The sequence below is a fragment of the Aotus nancymaae genome, unplaced genomic scaffold (genome assembly GCF_030222135.1).
Source record: "Aotus nancymaae isolate 86718 unplaced genomic scaffold, 86718_ANA_hifiasm-v0.15.2.pri h1tg000010l, whole genome shotgun sequence".
Taxonomy (NCBI): domain Eukaryota; kingdom Metazoa; phylum Chordata; class Mammalia; order Primates; family Aotidae; genus Aotus; species Aotus nancymaae.
Genome location: NW_026988421.1, coordinates 36,970,250 through 36,994,043, shown reverse-complemented (window position 1 = coordinate 36,994,043; position 23,794 = coordinate 36,970,250). Strand labels below are relative to the sequence as shown.

The 23,794-nt window shown below is 48.2% G+C and overlaps 1 protein-coding gene across 2 annotated transcripts; it reads left to right on the top strand.

Moving 5' to 3' along the window:
* The first annotated feature begins 653 nt into the window (after window positions 1-653).
* FFAR4 (free fatty acid receptor 4) lies at window positions 654-22,255 on the top strand. Of its 2 annotated transcripts, XM_012454796.3 has the most exons (4): window positions 710-1,276; window positions 10,721-10,849; window positions 13,787-13,834; window positions 21,284-22,255. In XM_012454796.3, the coding sequence occupies exons 1-4, from the start codon at window positions 710-712 to the stop codon at window positions 21,671-21,673; spliced, it is 1,134 nt and encodes a 377-aa protein (XP_012310219.1). In that variant the 3' UTR covers window positions 21,674-22,255. The 2 variants fall into 2 exon arrangements, with proteins under 2 accessions (XP_012310220.1, XP_012310219.1); XM_012454797.3 differs by lacking the exon at window positions 13,787-13,834 and having other exon boundaries at window positions 654-1,276.
* Window positions 22,256-23,794: the final 1,539 nt, after the last annotated feature.

Below are 23,794 nucleotides of genomic sequence, written 5' to 3'. Positions count from 1 at the left end.
ATAACATGTAATGAGTAACATTACTGTGTGCCAAGTGTGCAAACTCTACATGAGCCTCACAATAACCTAACGGGGTATTAGTATTCCCAATTTTATAGATGAAAAATCTGGGGTAGGGGGAGTAAGTAAGCCACTTGAAGACCTGTTATTAAGTAGTGATAAAAGATCTCCACTCCCTCTTTCCCCCACAAAAAATACGGACGCGTTACAAGTTGCTTTAGGATCTATCTTCAGACCCTTGGAGTTTCTTTAGTGTAGTCTGAACGACACAGGTCAAAATAATCTCCAAAGGCCAGCTCTGACACTTTTAAATATATTTTAGCTAAATCTGTTCACAAAAGGCTTGGTACATCCCGTGCCCCTGAAGGAGGAAGGAGGTAGGGGAACCCCTGCGCGGGTTCGAGGAATTCGCTAGGTGGGTTTTCAAGCTTCTGGGTGTGCTTTCAAATGGCCAGAGGGCGTGAGGCTTCCGCTTCGGGCGCCACCTCCCCGCCCAGCTGTGGTGTTTGCTGCCGGCCTTGCCCGGCACTTCCTCGTTCCCGCGCGCCCCGGGCGCAGCTCCCTGTACCCAGCGCCGGCGCTCCTCAGACCGGAGGGGGCCGGAGGGGAGATGTCGCAACCGCCTCCCTCCCTCTTTCCCCGCCTTGGCACTCAGTCGCCTCCCAGATGAACACTCTCTCAGACCGCTGCTGGCCGCCGGGACCCGGGAATGTACCCTGAATGCGCGCGGGCGGCGGGCGACGCGCCCCTGCGCAGCCTGGAGAGAGCCAACCGCACCCGCTTCCCCTTCTTCTCCGACGTCAAGGGAGACCACCGGCTGGTGCTGACCGCGGTGGAGACAACCGTGCTGGCGCTCATCTTTGCAGTGTCGCTGCTGGGCAATGTTTGTGCCCTGGTGCTAGTGGCGCGCCGGCGACGCCGCGGCGCGACCGCCTGCCTGATGCTCAACCTCTTCTGCGCGGACCTGCTCTTCATCAGCGCGATCCCGCTGGTGCTGGCCGTGCGCTGGACCGAGGCCTGGCTACTGGGCCCCGTCGCCTGCCACCTGCTCTTCTACGTGATGACCTTGAGCGGCAGCGTCACCATCCTCACGCTGGCCGCGGTCAGCTTGGAGCGCATGGTGTGCATCGTGCGCCTGCAGCGCGGCGTGCGGGGTCCTGGACGGCGGGCGCGGGCAGTGCTACTGGCGCTCATCTGGGGCTACTCGGCGCTCGCCGCTCTGCCCCTCTGCGTCTTCTTCCGAGTCGTCCGGCAACGGCTTCCCGGCGCCGACCAGGTGAGCGCCCCGCTGTGAGCGCCGGGCAGGTGTCCTGCGCGGGCTGGGAACTGGGGCCCCGACGGAAGCTGGGATGAGGATGATCAACAACAATAGGCCATTTGTTGTACTTAATCGTTGTGCCAAACCTTGTGCCCAGCGCTGTGAAGTTTAATCTCCTAAATCTCACTACAACGCTGTGCACACGCCCTCTTAAATGCTCTAAGTGGACTCCCCCAAATTCTTGCAAAATGCGATGACTATTGCGAGATTAACGAGTAGTTTAGGAGCCAGATGGAACTTTGGGCATTCAGGGTGGCTGATCACATTGTATTGAATTATGACTCCTCGCCGTTTTTATCACATCCATTTCACAGAGAAGCAGAGGCACACAGAGGCGTATACTTGCCCAGAGTATTTTACCCATAATTCGAGGAGGAATTGAGCTCCTATCCACAAGTTTCCGTGCGGGTTGGGTTATGGTCCTGCTTTGCAAGCGCGCGGGCAGGCGCGTGAGACCCAGGGAACCCAGAGTCTCTAGGGACCCACAAGTCTCTAGGGGACTTGTGACTCAGTTTCCTTCCGGGGTCTTCAGTTTTTCAGCTGCAAAACGGAAGGATTACACTAAACCTCCCAGGTGTCCTGGGCGCCTGAAATGTGCAGATTACAGAGGCTGGGCCGACAAGCTCTATTTTGCGTAGCGGGTTCACCGTTGTCACTATTAGGTCATAGGGGTGGGAATGACCACGATCTGAATAAGGTTCTGCGGTTAGTGCAGGACATTGGTTCCCCTCGAGTCCCACGGTCCGGAATCCCGAACTCGGGTCTTTTTCTCTTGCCGCTTTGCCCGTGGTTGCAGGGTTCGCGCGCCGAGATCCACCTGGGAGAGCAGACCTGGACGCAGAGTCACGGTGGAGGACAGTGGCCGCCGTCTGGCCGTCTTCCCAGTGTGCTTGGTTCTCCCTGCCTCGCGGAGAGGGGTAGGGACAGGATTTAGGCCTGTGTGCTCCGAGCTCAGTCTCCAGGAGCGCCTACCCAGGGCTGGGTTCTTGGCCTCCCCTTCCCTACCCGGGTCACTGGTTTTCTGCCCCTTTACCCCCTACTCTTCAGCTTCCTTCCCCCCTAGGAGTGAGTATGGGGCGCCCTGAGTAATCCTGGCACAAACAGAAATCACAGTCCCAAACAGAGACCTTCTTAGTGGTCAGAGAGGGGAGTAGAGAGGGAGAAATGACATGTCACCAGGGGAAGGCTTGGTTATGGAGATGCACACAGCCCACCGGGGACACCTCCTTGGTATGTGACCCTCCAGAACCCGGGACAGAGAGGTGGAGCTTCTCTGGGAATTTCCCCAGACTAGTCTCTCACACAGCCCTTTTATTGGGGGGTAGGATGGATGGAGTCTGCATCCTGTATCCTGAGTTTTTTTTTTAAACATAAATCAAACTTAAACACTTGTTTCTAATGCTCGTGTGAAATACATTGTGGGGTGTTTGTTCGTTTATGGCCTTGAGTGGCTAACAGGAGCCTGTCAATTAGTCATTCTAATTAGTAATTAGTAGCAATTAGTCATTACTAATAGTCAGGCCTGTGGCACTTGATCAAATAACATGTAAGCTTGTGGCCATGTCCACTCGAGTGCGACCCAGAGAAGCCAGGATTGGCTGAGCTGGTGTGTACCATTTATAGGTAGACCAAGGATCTGGCCTAGTGGACAGGCTTGTTCTCAGCCCCCACACACCTCAGAGTCAAGGTGGGCCACACAGATGCTTCTAAAAGCATGGTCAGTTGGGAGCTGAGGTTCTGCCCTCAGTTTCTTTGATTTTTTAAATGTTATTCTCTTGCTGAATTACAATATTTCTATGTTTCCCACAGAACTTGAGGGATTTTGCCTAATTTTCTTTCTTATGGGAGAAAATGATGTTCTGGGAATTAAAGACCAGGTAGAATGTATCTTGAAGGTATCTTAAGTTTTCAGATGTGTATTTTGTGCCTCTCCCTTTGTTCAATGGTTTCTGGTATAATCCTAATTAATTGGCAAATGAGATTAAAAAATAAGACTCTTGTCACTTCCCAGCCAAAGCCCAGACTAAAACTGTGTGCTGACAGGGACACAGGTGATTGTTTGGGTGAGAAGGCCTTGGCATAGGTGAGACCTTCCATGTCTTGGCCGCTTTGTACTGCATGCCTGTTAGGGAATCTGGATGTGGGAGAGCCCTCTGCGGTGCTTCCAGATGGCCACAATTGTGTTGGCTGGGTACATAGACCCCCCTCGTTTTAATGATGAAACACTTCCTTGGTTTCAAGAGCCTTTGGAGAGGGATTTGGGCAAAGGCATTGGGAGAGAATGAGCCTGCCATGTGCACTGGGGGCCAGGTAAGTTAGTTACCCGCAGGAGGCCTACTCACTGAAATTAGTAAAGGTGGAGTGGGGAAGCTTGAAATTAAAAAAAAAAAAAAAGCCTGGGCACGGTGGCTCACGCCTGTAATCCCAGCACTTTGGGAGGACCAGGCAGGTGGATCACTTGAGGTCAGGAGTTTGAGACCATCCTGGCCAACATGGTGAAACCCTGTCTCTACCATAAATACAAAAATTAGCTGGGTGTGGTGGCATGCACCTGTAGTCTCAGCTACTTGGGAGGCTGAGGCAGGAGAATCGTTTGAACCTGGGAAGGCGGAGGTTGCAGTGAGCTAAGATGGCACCATCTCTAAATAAGTAAATAAATAAATGGGACAGTCCTTTCTGGCTCTCCATCTTCTTTGTCTTCTTTTTTATCTGTCTGCCACCTCCATTGTGTCACACACACACATGTGCGTGCATGTGAGCTCACATACACACACAGACTTTCACACCTACCTGTCCAGGAACCCAACAAACAGAAAAACTCCAATTTTTTTAAGGGTTGTTGCCTGAGCATATAGGAAACATCCCATTTTATAGGTTCAGCAGTTGAAGAAAGAAGTTGAAAAGAAGACAAAAAAATGGGGCGAGTGTAGTCATTAAATGAAAAAAGCAACAGGAAGATCTGGTCTAGACTGACTGAGTCTCACATTTAAAATTAGCAAAGGCTTGTTTTCTCAACCCCCATATTCCCAGCTTTCTACTTGTAGATTCTGCCTCGTCCATTCCACTTGGAGACTAAATATGGAGGTTTTGGGGTTGGATATTTTCCTAACCCAAACCACAGGCTGAGAGAATCTACCAAGCCTAAGCACACACTGGCTCCCTCTCCCCAAGGAGCGCTGGCCAGGGAAACTGTCCCTTAGAGCTTCTGCCGACCCGAGAGCCCGCCTGAAATAGAAACTCAATCTCTTGTCCATGTGGGCAGTGGGTGCCCAGCAGTCCATGGTAATCAGACTCTAAAACTGAAGGGAAGATGAAGTGATAAACATCTTAGAAATGGGAGGCAACTTGGTATTTGGAGTGGGCTTTGGTGTCAACTGTTCTGTTTAGATCCCATCTCTGCCATTCGGGAGCTTCGTGACAGAATGCAAGCTGTCTCACCTCTCAATACCTCCCTTTCCTCTTCTGCAAAATGGGCATGATTACAGTATCAACCAACCTGACGGGATCGCCATGGGGACTCATGTTCAGTAAATGGGCCAACACCTGGCATGTACACAGTTAAGCGTGTAAGAATTGCTAGCTATTATTAGTTTCCTTATCTTTGAGTATAAACATTCTAAACATTCTTCAAACAGTATAATTCTGATTGCTGCAAAATAACAGACTGCCGTTCTCAGAGCGTGGGCACATCCTGGCAACGCTGACATCTCAGCCAGGTCAGCTCACCCTGCTTCAGCGGGATTCCAGCCTGTGTGTGCTGTGGCCTTGACCGGGCAGTGACCCACATCGGCAGGTGGAAAAGACCGTCTACCCTGGTCAGAATGTGCTGCCCATTCATTCTGCAAGCATTTACTAAGCACCCTTCCCCTCTCACCCCTGCCACAAATCACCCAAATCCACCTCTTTCTCTTCAAGGAAGAGCACACAGATGGTCCTAGATTCTGGCCTAATTGGACCCACACAGTCACCCCACAACTAGATATTCTTTGGTTTATATTCTAAAGGAGGAAGTGCCTAAAGTCACAGAATGGGGAAAGATGGAACCAGAATTCCGCCCCACTCTGCTGGGTCCCTCTGGCTACCGTCACTCTTGGGTGTATACCTCCTTGGGGCACTTGATCCCACTACCTCACCCCACCCTAATTTAATACCAGGCTAGTAATGTGAACGTTCTCATGTCTCTGCTGGGTGTGGATTGTCTGAGGAAACACAGTGTGCTTGCCTTTGTTTCAATTAGAGAATACTTTTAAAATATAAGAAAGGAAGCATCTCTTGTGTTGATTTGTTTTTTCTTTTTTTCCTGGGAAGCTGATAGAGAGGAAATATCCAACTAGGACTCCTAGTTTTGTTTTGTTTTTTTTGAGAAGGAGTCTTGCTCTGTCACCCAGGCTGAAGTGCAGTGGCACTGTCTCAACTCACTGCAACCTCCACCTCCCAGGTTCAGGCAATTCTCCTGCCTCAGCCTCCCGACTAGCTGGGATTACAGGCATGTGCCACCACACCTGGCTAGTTTTGTATTTTTAGTATAGATGGGGGTTTCACCATGTTGGCCAGGTTGGTCTTGAACTCCTGACCTCATGATCTGCCCACCTCGGCCTCTCAAAGTGCTGGGATTACAGACGTGAGCCACCGTGTCCAGCCAGACTCCTAGTTTTTTTAAAATGATCTTGAAGTCTTCCATGTTGATGGCAGAGGTGAGGTAGGAGCAAGGATTTACCAAGGGTCTCCAGAGGTACTGCAGGAAGAATCATCAGAGAGACTGATAGGAAAACAGCTGGAATAAGGTAGTGTTTGCAAATAAGTCAGCCAGTGTGGGGAGGGTCAGCATTTCAGCGGTCCCTGTAGACAGATGTCCCCATCCTCAAGGGGAGTCTTCTTAGAAAATCTGGTTTGGTGGTATTTTCCTGAACACCTAAGGTATATCAGACAGAATTCTAGGAGCTGGGATGCTGGCTGGAAAAAGACAGGCTTGGTCCCCGCCCTTAGTAACACATTTCAGTGGGGAATCCAGGGAAGGGGACAATTGCACAAGCTGTGAAGAGCTGTGGAAGAGTCTCTGCTGGGTGTGGGGAGTCCGGGAAGCTACTGGAAGCTGGTGGTGTCCCCACCGAGTGTGGAGATGAGAGGAAGCAAGCCAGGCAAGGGGATGGAGGCTGGGAGGGCATCGTAGGCAGAGGAAAGGGCCCATGTGGAGGCTAAAGGAGCAGTGACTGCTGTTCTGAACCTTGCAAGGGGTTCTCCACCACGCTGTGTAGAGCATGAGGGGCAGTGGGGGCAAAAGACGGTGCTGGAAGGGTTGACAGGGGAGAGTGGGAGAAGGGCCAGAGTCGTCTGGTAGGAAGTTTGGACTTACTGGTGATGGCCTGGTCTTGGTGAGGGTTGAGGGGCAGGCCAGTGAAAATGCGGTAGGGCCGGGCGCGGTGGCTCACACATGTAATCCCAGCAGTTTGGGAGGCCTAGGGAGGCGAATCACCTGAGGTCGGGAGTTTGAGATCAGCCTGACCAACATGGAGAAACTCCATCTCTACAAAAAATACAAAAACCTAGCTGAGTGTGGTGGTGCATGCTTGTAATCCCAGCTACTCAGGAGGCTGAGGCAGGAGAATCACTTGAACCTGGGAGGCGGAGGTTGCGTAAGCCGAGATTGTGCCATTGCACTCTAGCTTGGGCAATGAGAGCAAGAATCCGTCTCAAAAAAAAAAAAAAATGTGATAGGTGAGTGAGTCGGTGGCTATTAAGGAGGAACTTAGAGATTCCTTCTGAGTGGGGAGGAGGAGTTAGGCAGAAGGCCAGTGCTTGGGTTTCTGTCAACTTGTAGAATGGCAGCCCTGTGCCCTGATGCGGGCAGTGCAGGAATCAGGTGGAACCATTTGAGGGTGGGTTCTTCAAAGCTTAATGTGCCTGTGAGGTCTCCTGCTGAGATGTTGGGTGAATCTGGGGTTCAGGAAAGCATGGAGCTGAGAAGTGCCAATTGGAGCTTCACCTGCAAAAGGAGCGGTGGAAATGGGTGAGATGGCCAGGGAGAAGTGGAGATCGGGATGAGGAAGAACACGTTTGGGGGATCCAAGTCACACTGACCCTTCACTGTGAGTGGCCTCCCACCTTCATCCCTTCTGGCCTGACACCTGAGCTCCGGCCTCCCTGTGCCCTCGGACGCGGTCCTTCCAGGCATAGCAGAAACGACCCCTCCTGGGTGGATCTTCCCTCCCTGGTCCTCTGAAGCTCTCTGGGCACTTCCAGCTGCCTGTTCTGTCCTGAAGCGTCCTAGTGCTTCTCTCCCTCCCTCGCTCCTGGAGGACAGGGCCAGCATCTCGCTCATCCTCACTGTGGCTTCGCTGTGGTCAGCCACCACGTCTGGAGTCGGGCGGTTGAGCAAACGAATTAAAGAAGCCTACTGTTGACTCTGCCAGTTCCGCCTCTGTAAGTCAGTAACAAGGCAGGCCTGCCACTTTTGTTTTTCAAGTTCCCTTTTTAAAATCAGGAGACACTTCACATGTGCAGAAAAAGTACAGAGAATATGATAGGATTCATGTCCCCACCTTCCAGACGTGACACGCTGCCCAACTCCTCTGCAAGTCACAGCCTGCGGGAGAGTATCTAGAATCAAATGGACTTAAGCTAAATGGATTTTCCCACAGAAACCAAGTTATGACACCAACTTGGATCTCTGTAATGGTGCCTGTATTTTATTTTTTAATGAGACCAGACAGTGCGTTTAATTGACATTACCTTATAAAACTTTCTAAAGAGCATCTGAATCCATCATTTAGGCCCCCAGGCCAGCTGCACTGCCTCTCAGTTCATGTGTGGGGGTGCTGGGCATAGGTCTTATCTTACTTCCTTATCACACTTCCTGCCCTGAGCAAGAGCCACAAATTAAAAGGGGAAAAAGCCTCTTTATGAAAGTCATGGGATTTGGGAGCTTCCTGGGACAGTTTCATTGTCTCTGTTGAAAAATAGCTGGTAAAGTTGGCAGAACTGTCTTGGTGGTCTGTGTTTCATGTTCGATCATGATTTCACTTATAAATGAGCTTTTTTCTCTTTTAAAAGTAATATCGGCACATCGAGGAAAATCAGGAAATTCAGATAAGCCACAAGAGTAAAAAAACTTGAGAGTCCTACCTAGAAATAGACACTTCACTTTTGGGATTGTATCCTTCTATTTTTTTGTTGTTGTTTTTTGTGCATGTGAGCTTGTGTGTGTAAAAGAGATTGTATGTGTGCATGTGTGTGTGCATGTGTATGTGTTGGATAGCCATATACTCATTCACACATACACATTCTCTTCGACACACTAGGATCATAGAAGCACATGGTTTAGGGACCTGCTTTTTTTCTTTCACTCCTACTGTAGAGAGAACACCATGCTCTATCATTATAGCTTCTACAAAAGTCTTGCTAAACCTGGAGAGATTTTGGTAGACACTCTGGAAAAGGCTTTTGGAAAGAGTTGGGAGTCTTAAGAAATGGTCTGGGCATCTTCTGTTTTTCTGTTGTCCCTTAAAATTTTTCCAACACAAGAATAGGAATTAGAGACCACGTCACATTCAGGGCTGGAATGCGTTTCTTCCGATTGGTGCTTCATATGAAGCAGATACGCTTCAGCATATCTGCTCATATGTATTGCCACTGCTCTCTTGGAATGAGGGGTCCATGATGGGCAGAGGTCTGAGTACAAAAGAGGGCAGTATGGATTATCTAGAGAGCCGTGGTAGGCTCACTGCCAGTAATCAGAAGATCGTTGAAAGAAATAGGTTTCTGGCCACCATGGTAGCTCATGCCTGTAATACCATCACTTTGGGAGGCTGAGGTGGGTGGATCATGAGGTCAGGAGATTGAGACCATCTTGGCCAACATAGTAAAACCCCATCTCTACTAAAAATACAAAAATTAGCTGAGCATGGTGGTGTATGCCTATAGTCTTAGCTACTCAGGATGCTGAGGCAGGAGAATCGCTAGAACCTGGGAGGCGGAGGCTGCAGTGAGCTGAGATCGCTCCACTGCACTCCACCCTGGTGACAGAGCAAGACTCTGTCTAAAAAAAAAAGAAAAAGAAAGAAAGAAACAGTTTCTTTCCAATCACCAAGATGTGGAAAGATTTAATAAACCTCCCCCCACCATGTGTTCACACCAGCCCAGTCTTGATTCACTGTTAAAAATTCTCTGCTTTTGCGTAGTAGAGCTTTCAATGAATGTTGGTCAAGTGAACAAATGAATGGTACTTCGGATGACAATACTACTCCTAGACATTGGTTAAGATGCTTTGGCCCTTCAAAATCAATAATGTAGTTTTTTTACACAGCATGTGCTCTTAAAAATCTGTTCTATATGTATGAGTTAGGGCCAGTTGTTTTCTAAACAGTTTTGTTTCTGTAGTCAAGTGGGCACAGGAAATTTGTATGTGGGAAATTAGTATATACACACACACAGGGTCTGTTTTCATTGACCTATTCATTCACTGGACGAAACTGTTGCAGAAACTGTTAGTAACTATTCAGTAAGGTCCCCATCTCTTCTTGCAGTTGGTGTTAAACATTTGAATCAATACGAAGTAGTGAAAGCAGAAAGATCACAAACCTTCACACACTTCTGCCGTGTTCCATTGGTTTTACATCGTGAACTGCCTGAGAGTGAAGGCTGATCTTTGCCTTGGGGCTCTAGATGGCCAGGTTGATGCAGCTTGACACACTTCAGACACCTGAGCACCCCCAACGTGAACGCTTACTGCCTTAGCACAAACCCTGTGGCCTTCAGCTTAGACAGTGTGGCTACGGAAGCCTCATTCCAGTTTTGGTATGTTTGTTATGTAGCATGTCCTTTCCGATCTATGTAACCTTTCAGGGGTCAGTCTTCTCCTCTGTAAAATGGCAGGCTTGGAAGAGAAGTCTCAAAAGCCCTTTGCATGTCAGCCCAGGGAAGTGGAAAGACCACAGCCGGGAACTGGCTCTAGCTCTTACCACAAATCTCAGAATTTGCGGTCGGAGAACACCTAAGAATTCCTGCCAGACACTGCACTCCAGCCTGGGCAACAAAGTGAGACTCTGTCTCAAAAAAAAAAAAAGAAGAAGAAGAAGCAAAAGGCCTTAAGGCAGACACAGAGACTTGACGGGATTATTTTACTAATCTGGATTTAAGCCTTGAATCTGCTGCTTACTTACTGAGGCTTAGTTGTTGTCCTTGGAGAATGGGAATCATAATCATAGTTATTCTGAGGGCCAGGGGCAAGCGCTTTGTAAGCGGGATTGTGGTGGGCGGTGGGAGGGATTTTGGGATTCACTGTAATGCTAGTGGTGTAACCGGGAAATGCAACTGTGTAAGTGTCAGGAAACCCTCAATAAGACTGAGCCAGAGGCCAATAAGAAGCCAGCATTTACATGATGTTCTTTTCCTTTTTGTAATTAGGAAATTCCGATTTGCACACTGATGTGGCCCACCATTCCTGGAGAGATCTCATGGGATGTGTCTTTTGTTACTTTGAACTTCTTGGTGCCAGGACTGGTCATTGTGATCAGTTACTCCAAAATTTTACAGGTATGTTTGCTTCAAGTGCTGCAACTGAGCTTCACTCAGGCTTGGGGTTGTTTCTGCTAGACTCTTAGAATTAGCAGTCGGAGAACACCTAAGACTTCACGCCAGCCCGATCTTGATTCGCTGCCCAGGTCTACAACACTGAGGAAGGAGAGTTTTTTTTTAAGTTATATCTTTGTGATTATTGTTTTGCTCATCACTAAAGTAATGCAAGGTCATTACAAAAAAAATTAATTAAAATGAAGGCAGACACAAATGGATGACACAGAAACTGAAAACTTAATCTACCTTCTTAACAACTCAAGATGTACTATTTCAGGTCATTTTTCTTATAAACTTATGAATATATCATGTATACTGTGTGTGTATTTGATGAACTACATGAAATTGCAGGTTAAAATGGTCAAATGGTTATCTGACACTGTTCAATGTTCTTTTCAGATATGAGAGGATACTCTCTGCTCTGTAACTCCTTTTTTCACCTAACTTGAGATCTTTCTGAATCATTCCTATATCTCTAGCTCATTATCTTTAGTGGCTACAGATGTGACTTCATTTATTTTATGGTCTTTTGGGCTGTGTCCATTGTTTCCCCATCACAAACACTGCAGTGATGAAGAATGTATACTTTTAAAAACGTTTTATTGTAGTATCATATACATACATAAAAAGCACAGTGACCATAGGTGTAGGCTCACAAACAGCGCATTCACGAAAGCAGCTCCCAGATCGAGAAATTGAGTATTACCAGAAGTCCCTGCTATTATCTTCCAGTGGCTACTCCACCCACCCCCAGGGAATGTCCATTTCAAATGTGCACTGAAACAGGAAATGATCTCTACCTTCAAAACAAATATGTACAGGGACATAAAAAAGATGGGTCAGCCTGTTTCTACCTCTTAAGGTAGCCAATTTGTGTGTAAGTTGCCCGCCCAGGCAAACAGCACGGGCACATCCATGTTTATCCCCATTGTAGAGGGTTTAATGCAAAGCTCTTGAATGCTCATGGAGGTTTACAGTTGTTAAGTCTTGGTTTTACAGCGTGTTACGTGTGGGTCAGCTGGCAAGCAGGCATATTGAAGTGGTGCCCTGTAGGGCCTGCTCCCCGTCTGGCCACTTTTAGGGCCCTTTCTTTCCAACTGAGGATCTGTAACCTTCTTAGATACTCAGAACCCGTAGCCAGGCCAACTTCCATCCAGGTCTGCTAATCCCTCGGTCCTGTGGGAGATGGCCCCTCCATGTCACTCATTAGACTCTTGCCCACCCGATGACTTGTGACCACTAAAGTGACACCCAGCCTGGAGCTTGTTCAAGTGCAGGAGGCAGATTCAGGCCTGGAGTTCAGGTCAGAACAGTGCCTGCAACATGACCAGGCATATGATAGTGCTATATAAGTGTTAGCTCTTATCATTAAGTTAAACGGAAAGAAGTAAAGAGAAAAAGGAAGAGAAATGTAGAACTTATTTAACAAATATTTACACAGTGTTGACCATGTGCCAGGAACTGACTCTTTAATTCTCATAAGAATGACAGATGAAGAAACCCAGGCACAGGGAGGTTAAGTAACTTACCCAAGGTAACACAGCTTGTAAGTGGCAATATCAGGATTTAAATTCAGGCAGTCTGACCCTAGAGTGCCAGTGCATTAATTCCTCAGACATTTGTTAAGGGCCTGCTCTGTGCAAAGTGCTAGGAGGAAAAGAGGTGGGCTGAAAGCGAGTAGGACACATTCTCTATCCAGAAGGAGGTTTGACATAAAAGGGGAAGAGGGAGGAGACAGACAAGGGTGCTGATATTGCACGCAGAGAAACTGAACACAAGGTGGAATGATACTGAGACTCTGCAAACACTTTGCAAACTGTTAAATGCTACACAAACCTAAGGGACGAATAAGGGGTATAAGAAAGAAGAGCAGACCAGGCGCGGCGACTCACACCTGTAATCCCAGCACTTTGGGAGGCTGAGGTGGGTGGGTCACTTGAGGTCAGGTGTTCAAGATCAGCCCCGCCAACATGGTGAAAGCCCATCTCTACTAATAATACATAAATCACCCGGGTGTGGTGGCGGGCGCCTGTAATCCCAGCTGCTTGGGAGGCTGAGGCAGGAGAATGGCTTGAACCTGGGAGGTGGAGGCTGCAGTGAGCTGAGATTGCATCACTGCACTCCAGCTTGGGCAACAAAATGAGATTCCGTCTCAAAAAACAAACAAACAAACAAACAGAGCAAAAGGCCATGAAGACAGACACAGAGACTTGACAGTGTTATTTTAATAATCTGGGTTTGAGTCTTGAATCTGCCACTTACTTGCTGTGTGGCCTAGACCAGGTTAGTTACCATCTCTGGACCTTGGTTTCCTCAACTGCAAAATGGCAATCATAATCCCAGCAGTGTAGAGTTGTGAGGCATGGAGGAGATGCTATTGATGGGACAGAAAGAGTCGTGCCTGCCCATAGCAGGCGGTGAGTAAGTTGTGACGGTCATTATTTGTTAGGCAACACTGCTCTTCCAACCCTTGTCTCAGAGCATGCTGGGAAAAGGTGCCACTAAGATTTGCAAGAGAATAAACAACAGCCCAGATTTGGAGCACATCAGGAACAAGGAATTGACGCTACAGCGGGGCTGGCCGGAAGGGGTGGCAGCATTTGATATCCTTCCTGGAGGTCTCACTCCTGAGTCCCTTAGAGGCCAAAAGGGCTCTGTCTGCCCCTTTTCACTTGTACCTCAAGCTTCTCAGCTACCTGCTGAGGGAGGAATGATTTTCCACCCTGCCACCCCCACCCGCCGCATCTTTTTCTCAAGGCCAAGTTCCACTTGGAAAAATTCTGAGACCTGAAGAGTTGGGGCAGGTGTCCTCCTAGCCACCCACCTCTAAACAGCAGTTTACTCTCAAAACACCTGGTGTCTAAACTCACAGCCAGCCTTCACTTCTCCCCATCACAGACCTCAGAACAGCTCCTGGATGCAAGAGCTGTCGTGACTCATGGTGCTGTGAAAGGGCACTCTTTGAGTAACAGGTCAAAGATGTAATACATCCTATCCCCACCCTCACCTTAAGGCCCTTTGTGATCTGGCCCTGCTGGCTTTCTCACCTTCAGGTTTCACTCTCCCTTGTGTCCACACTGGCCTTGAGGCTGTTCTCCACACAGGCCCCCACACTGCTGCCCCGGGGCCTTTGCACCAGCCACTTCTTCTGGATCTCTCTTCTCCAGATTTCTGCATGAGCCACTTCCCGCTTCATTTAGGTCTTTACTCAAAAAGCTCTTCACCAAAAAGTCTCCCCATCAATCTCCAGTTCCTTATCCTGATTTATTTCTCTTCAAACATTTACTGCATCTGTCTTATTCAATTTATAACAGTCATCTGTCTTACCCACTACAATGCAAGCTTCATGAGAGCAGAGATTTTGTTTTGTTCCCTCTATATTCCTATGCCTAGATCAGAGCCTGGCTCATTCATTGTAGGTGCTCAATAAATATTTGTTGAATGAATGAGGCATGAGCCTTGGATCACATTGAAAGGATCTACAGGGTCGTTTCTTCTTGGACAGTGGGAAAATCACTGGATGAAGAGTCCTGAGACAGGAGTTCTAATCCAGGCTTTATCACTGTGTGACCTCGGGCAAGTCTCTTAAGTAATGTGAACCTCGGTTTCTACAGGAGCCAAATATGTGTCAGTGGATTAGCACAATAAAATGAAAGAGCAGATATGATATTTTTAAAATCACAATTTTAATGTAAATGTCCCTTAAAAAATTACTTTCCACCTTATTAGCAAAATTCACTGCTGCCCATTTCCCAGGAGGACTTTGACATTTGTCCTCACTTGCTACCGTGAGTTTGCCAGGCTGATAGCTTGGAAGCAGGCAAGCTACACCAGGTGGACGGAGTATCTGGGCAGGGCCTCAGTTTGCATCTCCTCCCCAGTGAAGATATACATAAATCAGAGATACTGAGTCAGCTTTTCTGTCCAAGCTCTTTCTGTGAAGCTTGATTTTACACAACTCTGTAAAATCAGTTGAACATCAATGTTAATTAGCCATAATAGCAGGCAATCCACAAATAGTTTGAAGCCACGGGACACATAACCACAGCCCTATCAGTCCCTCTTCTCACCTGTCACTAGTACCTGTAATCCAGGTCTCATTTCCAGGCTTGAGAAGTGGCTCTTTTTCATATCACCCTGATCTTCTATTGCTCTAAAGCAGTGTGTCTCCTAGAATGTTCTGTAGAGTGCCATGGGAATGTTAGATGTTGGAAAAGGTTTAGGAAATGCTGGATAGGCTAGATGGCATTCTTTGCTGCAGGACTTCTCAGAACCTTTATTATGCCAATATACTTTGAGGACATCCCACAGTAATAGAATAGGTAGCACAGCTCAGTGTGACTACAGAACCCCCTTTTTCTCCACAGAGCATCTCTCTGCACTGCTGCTCCATGGAATGCCCTTTGGGAAACCCTGCTCTAAAGTCTCCACCCTTCTTCCTGGTTCTGACCTGGGCAAGGATTCAGAGCAGGCTTTGCCCTGGCTCTTTCCTTGCCACCCACCCTTCAGGGGCTGCTTCATGTGCTCGAGGCAGTGGCCTTATTCACCCTTCTGCCCTCCCTGCTTCCTCTTTCCTAGTGACTCAGACATGCTATACATCTTCAGTTATTTTTTCCAATCAACAGTTTTCCCAAGGGAATAACCTCCCAGCGACTCCTAAGTGCCTTCAGATCAGGCTGTCACCGCTGTTTGGGGCTTGGTTGACGTCATCACCCAGCAACTGTTGCCATAGCAACCGAGATGCCTCTACCCTTTTGTAACAGTAGATGTTTATTGATCCCCCTCCCATTGCCCACATACGCACCAGAATGGAAAAGCAGCGTGGGCAGAGCTGCCTTGCTTATTGCTGTGTGTCCAGCACCTATAAGCGTGCTTAGCACATAGCAGGGGCTTATAAATATTTGTCGCATGAGTGAGTCTGTGGCTTACAGATGGAAAACTCTCAGCCTGTCTCAGAGCTTAGCTGAGAAACAAACCTGTTTCCACTGAACATGAAATGTTAGGCAGTGAACACAAAGCCCTTTCTCCACACCTGGCCTGCATTCCTCAACTTTGGGGACCTATGTGCTGGTTGTGGAAAGGAAGGTGGAATCTCTGGAAAGAGGGAATCTTTTGTCCAGTGATTCTAGATGAGAGGCTGTTGACTGACCAAGCAGCCCCCAAAGGAGAATCAACCTTCAGGGGCCCAACTTTGTCAGTGGGAACATCTTCTACCAATCCCCACCTGTTGGCAGCAGTGGTCTGGTGGCATGGAGTGGCAGAGGAGTGTGAGGTGGGGTGGAGGCTCCCACACCGTCTTCAGAAGCTCATGTGGATGTGGGGGCAGTGAGTCTCAAAAAGGTTCTCTTCAAAGGACTGTGGGGAGCACCAGACCGAGCCTGTTGTCCTAGATGAGCAGCTGTCACACTTGAGTGGGCAAGAATCAGCTGGAGAGTTTAGGAAACTTGCAGATTTCTGGGCCCCACCCAGCCCCACATAATCCGAATGTCTGAAGGGGCCCCCAGCATTTGCATTTCATGTACCCCATAGCCGTGGACCACATTCCCCGGGCGCTGTCCACCTCTGGTGAGCTGCTGGGCCTCAGTGGAGGAGAGCGCTGGTTGGCACCTGGTGTGGGGTGCGCTCCCCTACTTGACCTTGAGGCCTCGAGCAAGTCACTTCTCCTCTCGGGGTCTCTTAGTTCCAAAACTGGGGCAACCATAGAACCCATCCCAGAGGCTTGTTCTGAGGATTAGGATGAATCCTCAAAAGTGAATTGAGCATTTAGTTTAATCTAAATGCACATCAAGCATTCTGCCCAGTGCAGGAGACATTTGAAATCCTGGATCCATGTTGACTATCCTTGACATCTAGCAGGGAAGAGGAGGAAGAAAGGAGCCACATTGGGTTATAAAGCCCCATTTTCCTCCTCACTCCCTACCAGTGGTGGCAACTGTGGAGAGAAGGAGATAGTAGCATCTGTCAGTGCTAATAAAAGATCCATCCACATATGCACTTGGCCCATGAGTCAGCCCACTTTGTTTGTCTGTCACCCACAGCCATTGTCAGGCACCTGCTAGGGGCTCTGGTCTGCAGAAGACACAGGCATGCCTTGCTTCAGATCCCATCCCCCAAGGAACCTGTAGTCTGGTGGGGGTCTATATTAGTCTGTTCTCACACTGCTTTAAAGAACTGCCTAATACTGGGTAATTTATAAAGAAAAGAGCTTTAATTGACTTAGTTCCACATGGCTGGGGAGACCTCAGGAAACTTGCAATCATGGCAGAAAGGGAAGCAAGAACCTTCTTTGCATGGTGGAAGAGAGAGAAAAGAGTCAGCAGGAGCAGGGAAAACTGTTTTATAAAACCATCAGATCGCATGAGAACTCATTCACTATCACAAGAACAGCGTGGGGAAAACTGCCCCCATGATCTACCTGGTCTCTCTCTCCACACATGGGGATTACAGGAATTACAGTTGGGATGAGATTTGGGTGGGGACACACAGCCACACCATATCCGGTCAGAGGTAAGGACGCCTGGAAATGTACTACACGGTGTATGTCGCAAGTGCCGCACGAGTGCCTAAAACAAAATGCTGCAGGATGCCAAGCGGGGCTCAGAGTTCCTGGCGTTAGAGTTTGGATGAAAGGCTGGGCAGAAGGATTACCATGGGCAGAGATAGTAGAGAATGGGAAAGAGCTAGCTTATAATAAAGGAAATGGGCTGGAATCAGGCTGCCAAGTCAGCAGTCCACTTCTGCAACTTCTCTGCTGAGTACTGGTGGGCAAGTTCCTCAAGCTCTTTGAGGCTCAGCTTCCTCATCTGTAAAATGGGGATCATCACAGTATATATGTCACAGAATTGTTAGGAGAATTTAAATAGGTAAACTAAGTGATAGGTAAGGGTCTGGCACATAGTAGGTGCTCCATAAATGTGAGCCTTCATCAACATCACTCATCAAAATGTATTTTTGCGACACTACACCAGGGACCCGGGGTACATGGTTGACCTTCTTCGGATGGTGTGGGCAGCAAGACGGATGAGACTGCTGTCAGAATCAGCCCTTGTGGGCCCCCCGGCCTGTGTGTAGGCCTAGCGTGACACCCCTACTCAGAGACGACGCCAATTCCTCTGCAGCCTGCCCACCTGACACCCTGCCCAGCTGATAGCCTCCTAGATCTAACAGCCAAGCCAGGTTCCTTAGATTAACCAGGTTTCACCTGAACACAAGTTCTAATTTTGATTCTACATAGTGACTTCCAGACTTGGATGTGCCAATATGGCCTCCGGCATTCGAGCCTGAAGTGGTGCCCTGTGTCTCCTGGGCAATCTTCACCCTGCAAAGCCATCGAGGGGAGGGGAGGGCTGAATAGTGTGGCCACCCCTTTTGAGTGTTTTGTGATTTGGTTCGTCTTTAATCCCACTGAGCTGGATTTTCAGAGACGGGGCCTGTGACCCTGTATTATGAGTGGAGTGACTTTCAACAAGTTACTTAATTTTTTTGAAATTCAATTTCCTCATCTAGGAAGTGGGAATAACGATAGTGCAAATCTAAAGAGTAGGTGTGAAGATTAAATGTGACAACTGACAAGTAAATGTGCGGCACAGTGCCCGCCACATGGAAGCCTCGGTAAAGCTAGCGTCCCGATGACTGTGAGGCTGCTCACTCAGCATCTGTTGTCCTGGTCTCCACCATCCACAGGTGGACCTAAACTCCCGCACAGAGCAAGCAGCCACATTGAATCATAAAACAAATAACTATCCTTTAGTTAGCTAGTTACAAGCATTCTTTTTTTTGTTTGTTTTTTTGAGGCGGGGCCTTACTCTGTCACCCAGGCTGGAGTGTAGTGGCGCAATCTTGGCTCGCTGCAGCCTCCACTTCCTGGATTCAAGCGATTCTCATGCCTCAGTCTCCCAAGTAGCTGGGATTACAGGCGCCCACCACCACATCCAGCTCATTTGTGTGTGTGTGTGTATTTTTAGGAGAGACAGGATTTCACCACGTTGGCCAGGCTGGTCTCCAACTCCTGATCTCAGGTGATCCGCCCGCCTCTGCCTCCCAAAGTGCTGGGATTACAAGCATGAGCCACCACACCCAGCCTAGTTACAAGGATTCCAAAGAGAATATTTTCAGCCATTCTGATCTTGCAGTTAAACTTGCCTGAATTGTGAATGATGTTAATTACCTTCTAATTATTCCCCCTCTTGAGATTCAGGAATCTTGGGGGACACTTGTATAATCTCCTGAAAGAGGAGTGCAGAATCCCCTTCTAAGCCCACATAACCAGGGCTGCCTTCATTGCCTGCCATGCCTCTGCTTCACTGCCAGCTCTGCTCATTAATACAAAGTATTAGTGGTCCCAGCAGTTCCACTGGTAGGAATTTATTCTCCGATATGCTCACCTAGGTGTGCAAGGATATGCATGAGGAGGTTCATTCCCCCAGTTTTCACCTCTCAACAGGGATATAAATATAAAATGGTCATTTTCAATAAATGTCACCAGCAGTGCTCTGGCCAGTTCCTCTTTCTTGCTGGGGCAGGGGCACCTTTAATGACACCTATGTCTGATTTATAGAACTTTCCAGTCACTTTTTGGTTATGCCTGCTTATTATTATTTTTTTTAATTTTCTGTATTTTTAGTAGAGACAGGGTTTCACAGTGTTAGCCAGGCTGGTCTCAATCTCCTGACCTTGTGATCTGCCCGCCTCGGCCCCACAAAGTGCTGGGATTACAGGAGTGAGCCACTACACCTGGCCATGCCTGCCTATTTTACAACGTCAATCTCGTAGTCAGTTCAAAGCTTCCCCTGCCCAAGGCATAGGATGGGTCTGTGGTGCTGGAGCTGGGAGGGGGACAGAGAAGGAGGATGGGGCTGCTCTGCCAGTGGCCTGGTGCCCCACAAGGACAAGGAACTTGCATGATTGCCCATATGAAGTGGTTTCCCCCTTCTGTTGGTCATTGCCTCTGATTTCCCTGTGGCTGGTGGTGGTACCAACAGGCCCTATTGATGAGGGGATCATACTCAAGCAGCACCCACTCCCACCAGACATGGGCGGGCCCTTCCCACACTCAGCTTCATTTTCAGGTTGGCTCCCAACAGCAGCTGCCCCAGTAAATGAGCAGCCTCCGATCCATCATCCTTCCTTAACCCCTGACTCAGAGGCCTGCAGGCAAGACTAGGATCCATTTTCTCCTGCCCCTGCAAAAGGAAAGGATCCTAGGGTGGGGTCCAGTGCTCCTGTCTGCCTGGCCTGTCACACTGGGATGCCATCTCCCATTTGACAACCTGTAGGGGAGTGATACGGTTTGGCTGTGTCCCCACCCAAATCTCATCTTGAATTGAAGTTCCCATAATCCCCACACATCATGGGAGGAACCCAGTGGGAGGTAATTGAATCATGGGGATGGTTTCCCCCAGGCTATTCTTGTGATAGTTAAGTTCTCACGAAATCTGATGGTTTTATAAGGGTCTTCCCCCTTTGCTTGGTTCTCATCTTCTCCTTCCTGCCGCCATGTGAAGAAGGACACATTTACTTCTCCTTCTGCCATGATTGTAAGTTTCCTGAGGCCTCCCCAGCCCTGCAGAGCTGTGAGACAATTAAACCTCTTTCCTTTATAAATTATCCAGTCTTGGGTATGTCCCTACGGCAGCATGAGAACAGACTAATATAGGGAGAGAGGGGAAGAGTATGCACACTGCTACTTCAGCCACTCCCTCCCTAAACAAGGCCAAAGAAATAAAACACTCCTCAATAGGGGCAGGATAAATTGCAACCACCATTTATAGACAATAACAAGAGTCAGGTGCCCTCTCTGTGGCCCGAGCACCATGATATACTGCTAGGAGAAAAAGGAGCAAGGCCCACAGCGTGATGCGCGGTGTAGGCCCATCTGTGTACCCAGCAAAAGAGCAGATGCGTGCAATCCCACAGCCAGGAATAGTGTGTGTGGCAGTGGTGCATTTCTAGAAGGCCATATGGGAAAGTACTCACTTTGGTCACCTGTGGGAGTGGAAACAGACAGAACAGAAGGCTGGAGACCTGATGTTCTTTATTTGCTCCCCATCAGTATAGCATTGTTTGAGTTTGTACCCTGAGCACATTGTGCTTGCAAACAATGAAAGACTCACCTCTTTTAAAAAAAATAACAGGGAAGATGTCCCTCTTCTAGACCATCTGATTCAGGCTTTTCACTTCCCCTCATAACTCTGTTTACAGGGTAGGTGATTTTCTGCTTTATTTCTAAGGAGTCCAGCCAGGGGCCCTGTTCTCCAGTGCATCCTAAGCTCGGGCACGCAAAGTCCCAGAGGCATGCGGCCTCGGTGCCTTGGGGATGGCAGATTCCAACTCCTGGGCCCCTAAATCAAAGCCCCCAACATCCCGCAGTCACCTGTGGCTTTTGGTTTTCCACAGATCACAAAGGCATCAAGGAAGAGGCTCACGGTGAGCCTGGCCTACTCGGAGAACCACCAGATCCGCGTGTCCCAGCAGGACTTCCGGCTGTTCCGCACCCTCTTCCTGCTCATGGTCTCCTTCTTCATCATGTGGAGCCCCATCATCATCACCATCCTCCTCATCCTGATCCAGAACTTCAAGCAGGACCTGGTCATCTGGCCGTCCCTCTTCTTCTGGGTGGTGGCCTTCACATTTGCTAACTCGGCCCTAAACCCCATCCTCTACAACATGACACTGTGTAGGAATGAGTGGAAGAAAATTTTCTGCTGCTTCTGGTTCTCAGAAAAGGGAGCCATTTTAACAGACACATCTGTCAAAAGAAATGACTTGTCAATTATTTCCAGCTAATTAGTTTTTCTTTATAGGCCGAGTTTCTCACACCTGGAGAGCTGTGGCATGCTTTTAAACAGAGTTCATTTCCAGGACCTTCCACCAGTGTACCCTGCTTTAAGAAAATGAACCTATGCAAATAAACATCTACAGCATCTGCAAATTAAGGGATGATCGTCCAGTTTCACAATAAAATTCCTTTATAAAAGGATTTGTTAACTGGGTGCAGTGGCTCACGCCTGTAATCCCAGCACTTTGGTAGACTGAGGCGGGTGGATCACCTGAGGTCAGGAGTTTGAGACCAACCTGACCAACATAGTGAAAACCTGTCTCTACCAAAAATATGAAAAATTAGCTGGGTGTGGTGGTGGGCATCTGTAATCCCAGCTACTTGGGAGGCTGAGGCAGGAGAATCGCTTGAACCTGGGAGGCAAATGTTGCAGTGAGCTGAGATTGTGCCATTGCACTCCAGCCTGGGCAACAAGAGCAAAACTCTGTCTAAAAAAAAAAAAAAAGGATTTGTAGGTTCCTTTTAAATGTGAACTTTTTAAGTGTGTTTGTAATATGATCGAATTTAATAAATATTTGTTTATGACTGTTCAGCAATCGCATCTCCTACATATAAGGCCACACCATAGTGGTTTCTGAAGTGAGTCTTAAAACTGATTCAGGATGTAGATTTCTCCTCTGAAGGGTGACAGCCACCCTATCCCCTACCTTGGACTTGCAAGGCTTTAGGATCATTCATTAATATCAAGAGCAATTGAAGAATTTTCAAGGAACAATTAAAGGTGACTTACTTTTTTTTCATTTATAAAAAATGCCATGGACCCTTTTAAGAGAATCAGCATCATGAAATCAGAGAGAAAGTAGAATGACTCTGAAATGTGTGAGAGTGAGTTCAGGAGTGGTTCACTCCTGATCCATCCAGCAGAGATGCCTCTTAAGTGCCGGTGGTGGCAGACAGTGTTCTTTGTGCTGGGAATACAGTGGTGAACCAGACAGCCATGGGCCTCTCTCGGAGCTTACCTTCAAGTCAGGTAAATAAAACGAAATAAAAGTCAATAAATTATATACAGATGTATAGATGTATTTGAGATAAGAGTCTTGCCCCAATGCCCAGGCTGGAGTGCAATGGCATGATCACGACTCACTGCAGCCTCAAATGCCTTGGCTCAAGCAGTCTGCCTGCCTCAGCCTCCTGAGTAGCTGGGATTACAGGCATGAGCCGCCATGCCTGGCTACAAAGCAATACACAGTATAGCATCACAGAGTGACTAAGCACCATGAAGAAAATGGGAGGGGGGCTGTGGTAGTGATGGGAATTTAGATCAGGTGGAGAGGGGCCTAAGAAGACTTTTCTGAGGAGTGACATTTGGATCAAAAGGTAAGTGACAAGAAAGGGCAACAGTGTGAATCGGGGGAACAGGCTTTGCAGAAGAAGAGATGTTAGTGCAAGGAGGCTGATATGCTTGAAGCGAGGATGGTGTAAGACTCTTGATGGCGCCTCCTCTGCACCTGGCGCTGCCTTTAATACCCAGCTGGGGCCTGCAAGTTGAGGCCAGAAAAAGTACAGGGCTAGATCACATAGGGCCTAGGAGTTTATTCTGTGCTCCAAGCCCCTGGGGGTTTGCAACTGGAGACTGACATGACCTAATGAATGTGTGCCAATATTACCCTGGCTGCCGTGCAGGGAATAGACTGAGGAGCATGAGTGAAAATGGGGACCAGTCAGGCAGCTGCTGAAGTGGAACAAGGGGATGGGATGTTGGAGGTGAGTGGCGTCAGGGAGGGACTGTGAGAAATGACTTGTAAACATGCTTTGGAAAGGTAAAACAAAAATGATTTATTGATGGAAAGGATGGAATTGATAGAATGTGAGGGAAAGAAAGGGTTCAAGGGTAATACCTTGATAGTTTAGCCTGCCATTGGTTGGATGGTGAAGCAGCCAACAAAAATGGGGGAGCCTGGGAATAGATTGGGGTGGGGAAGCCAAGAGTTTCATGTGGAGCTCCTAAGTTTGCGGTCCCAGTGAGCCGTCCAAACTGAATAGGCAGTTGGATGCAGAGAGATGTGGAGCTTAAGCCTGGAGACATACATTATTTGGAGATATAAATGGTGTTTATAGGCCTATGGTTT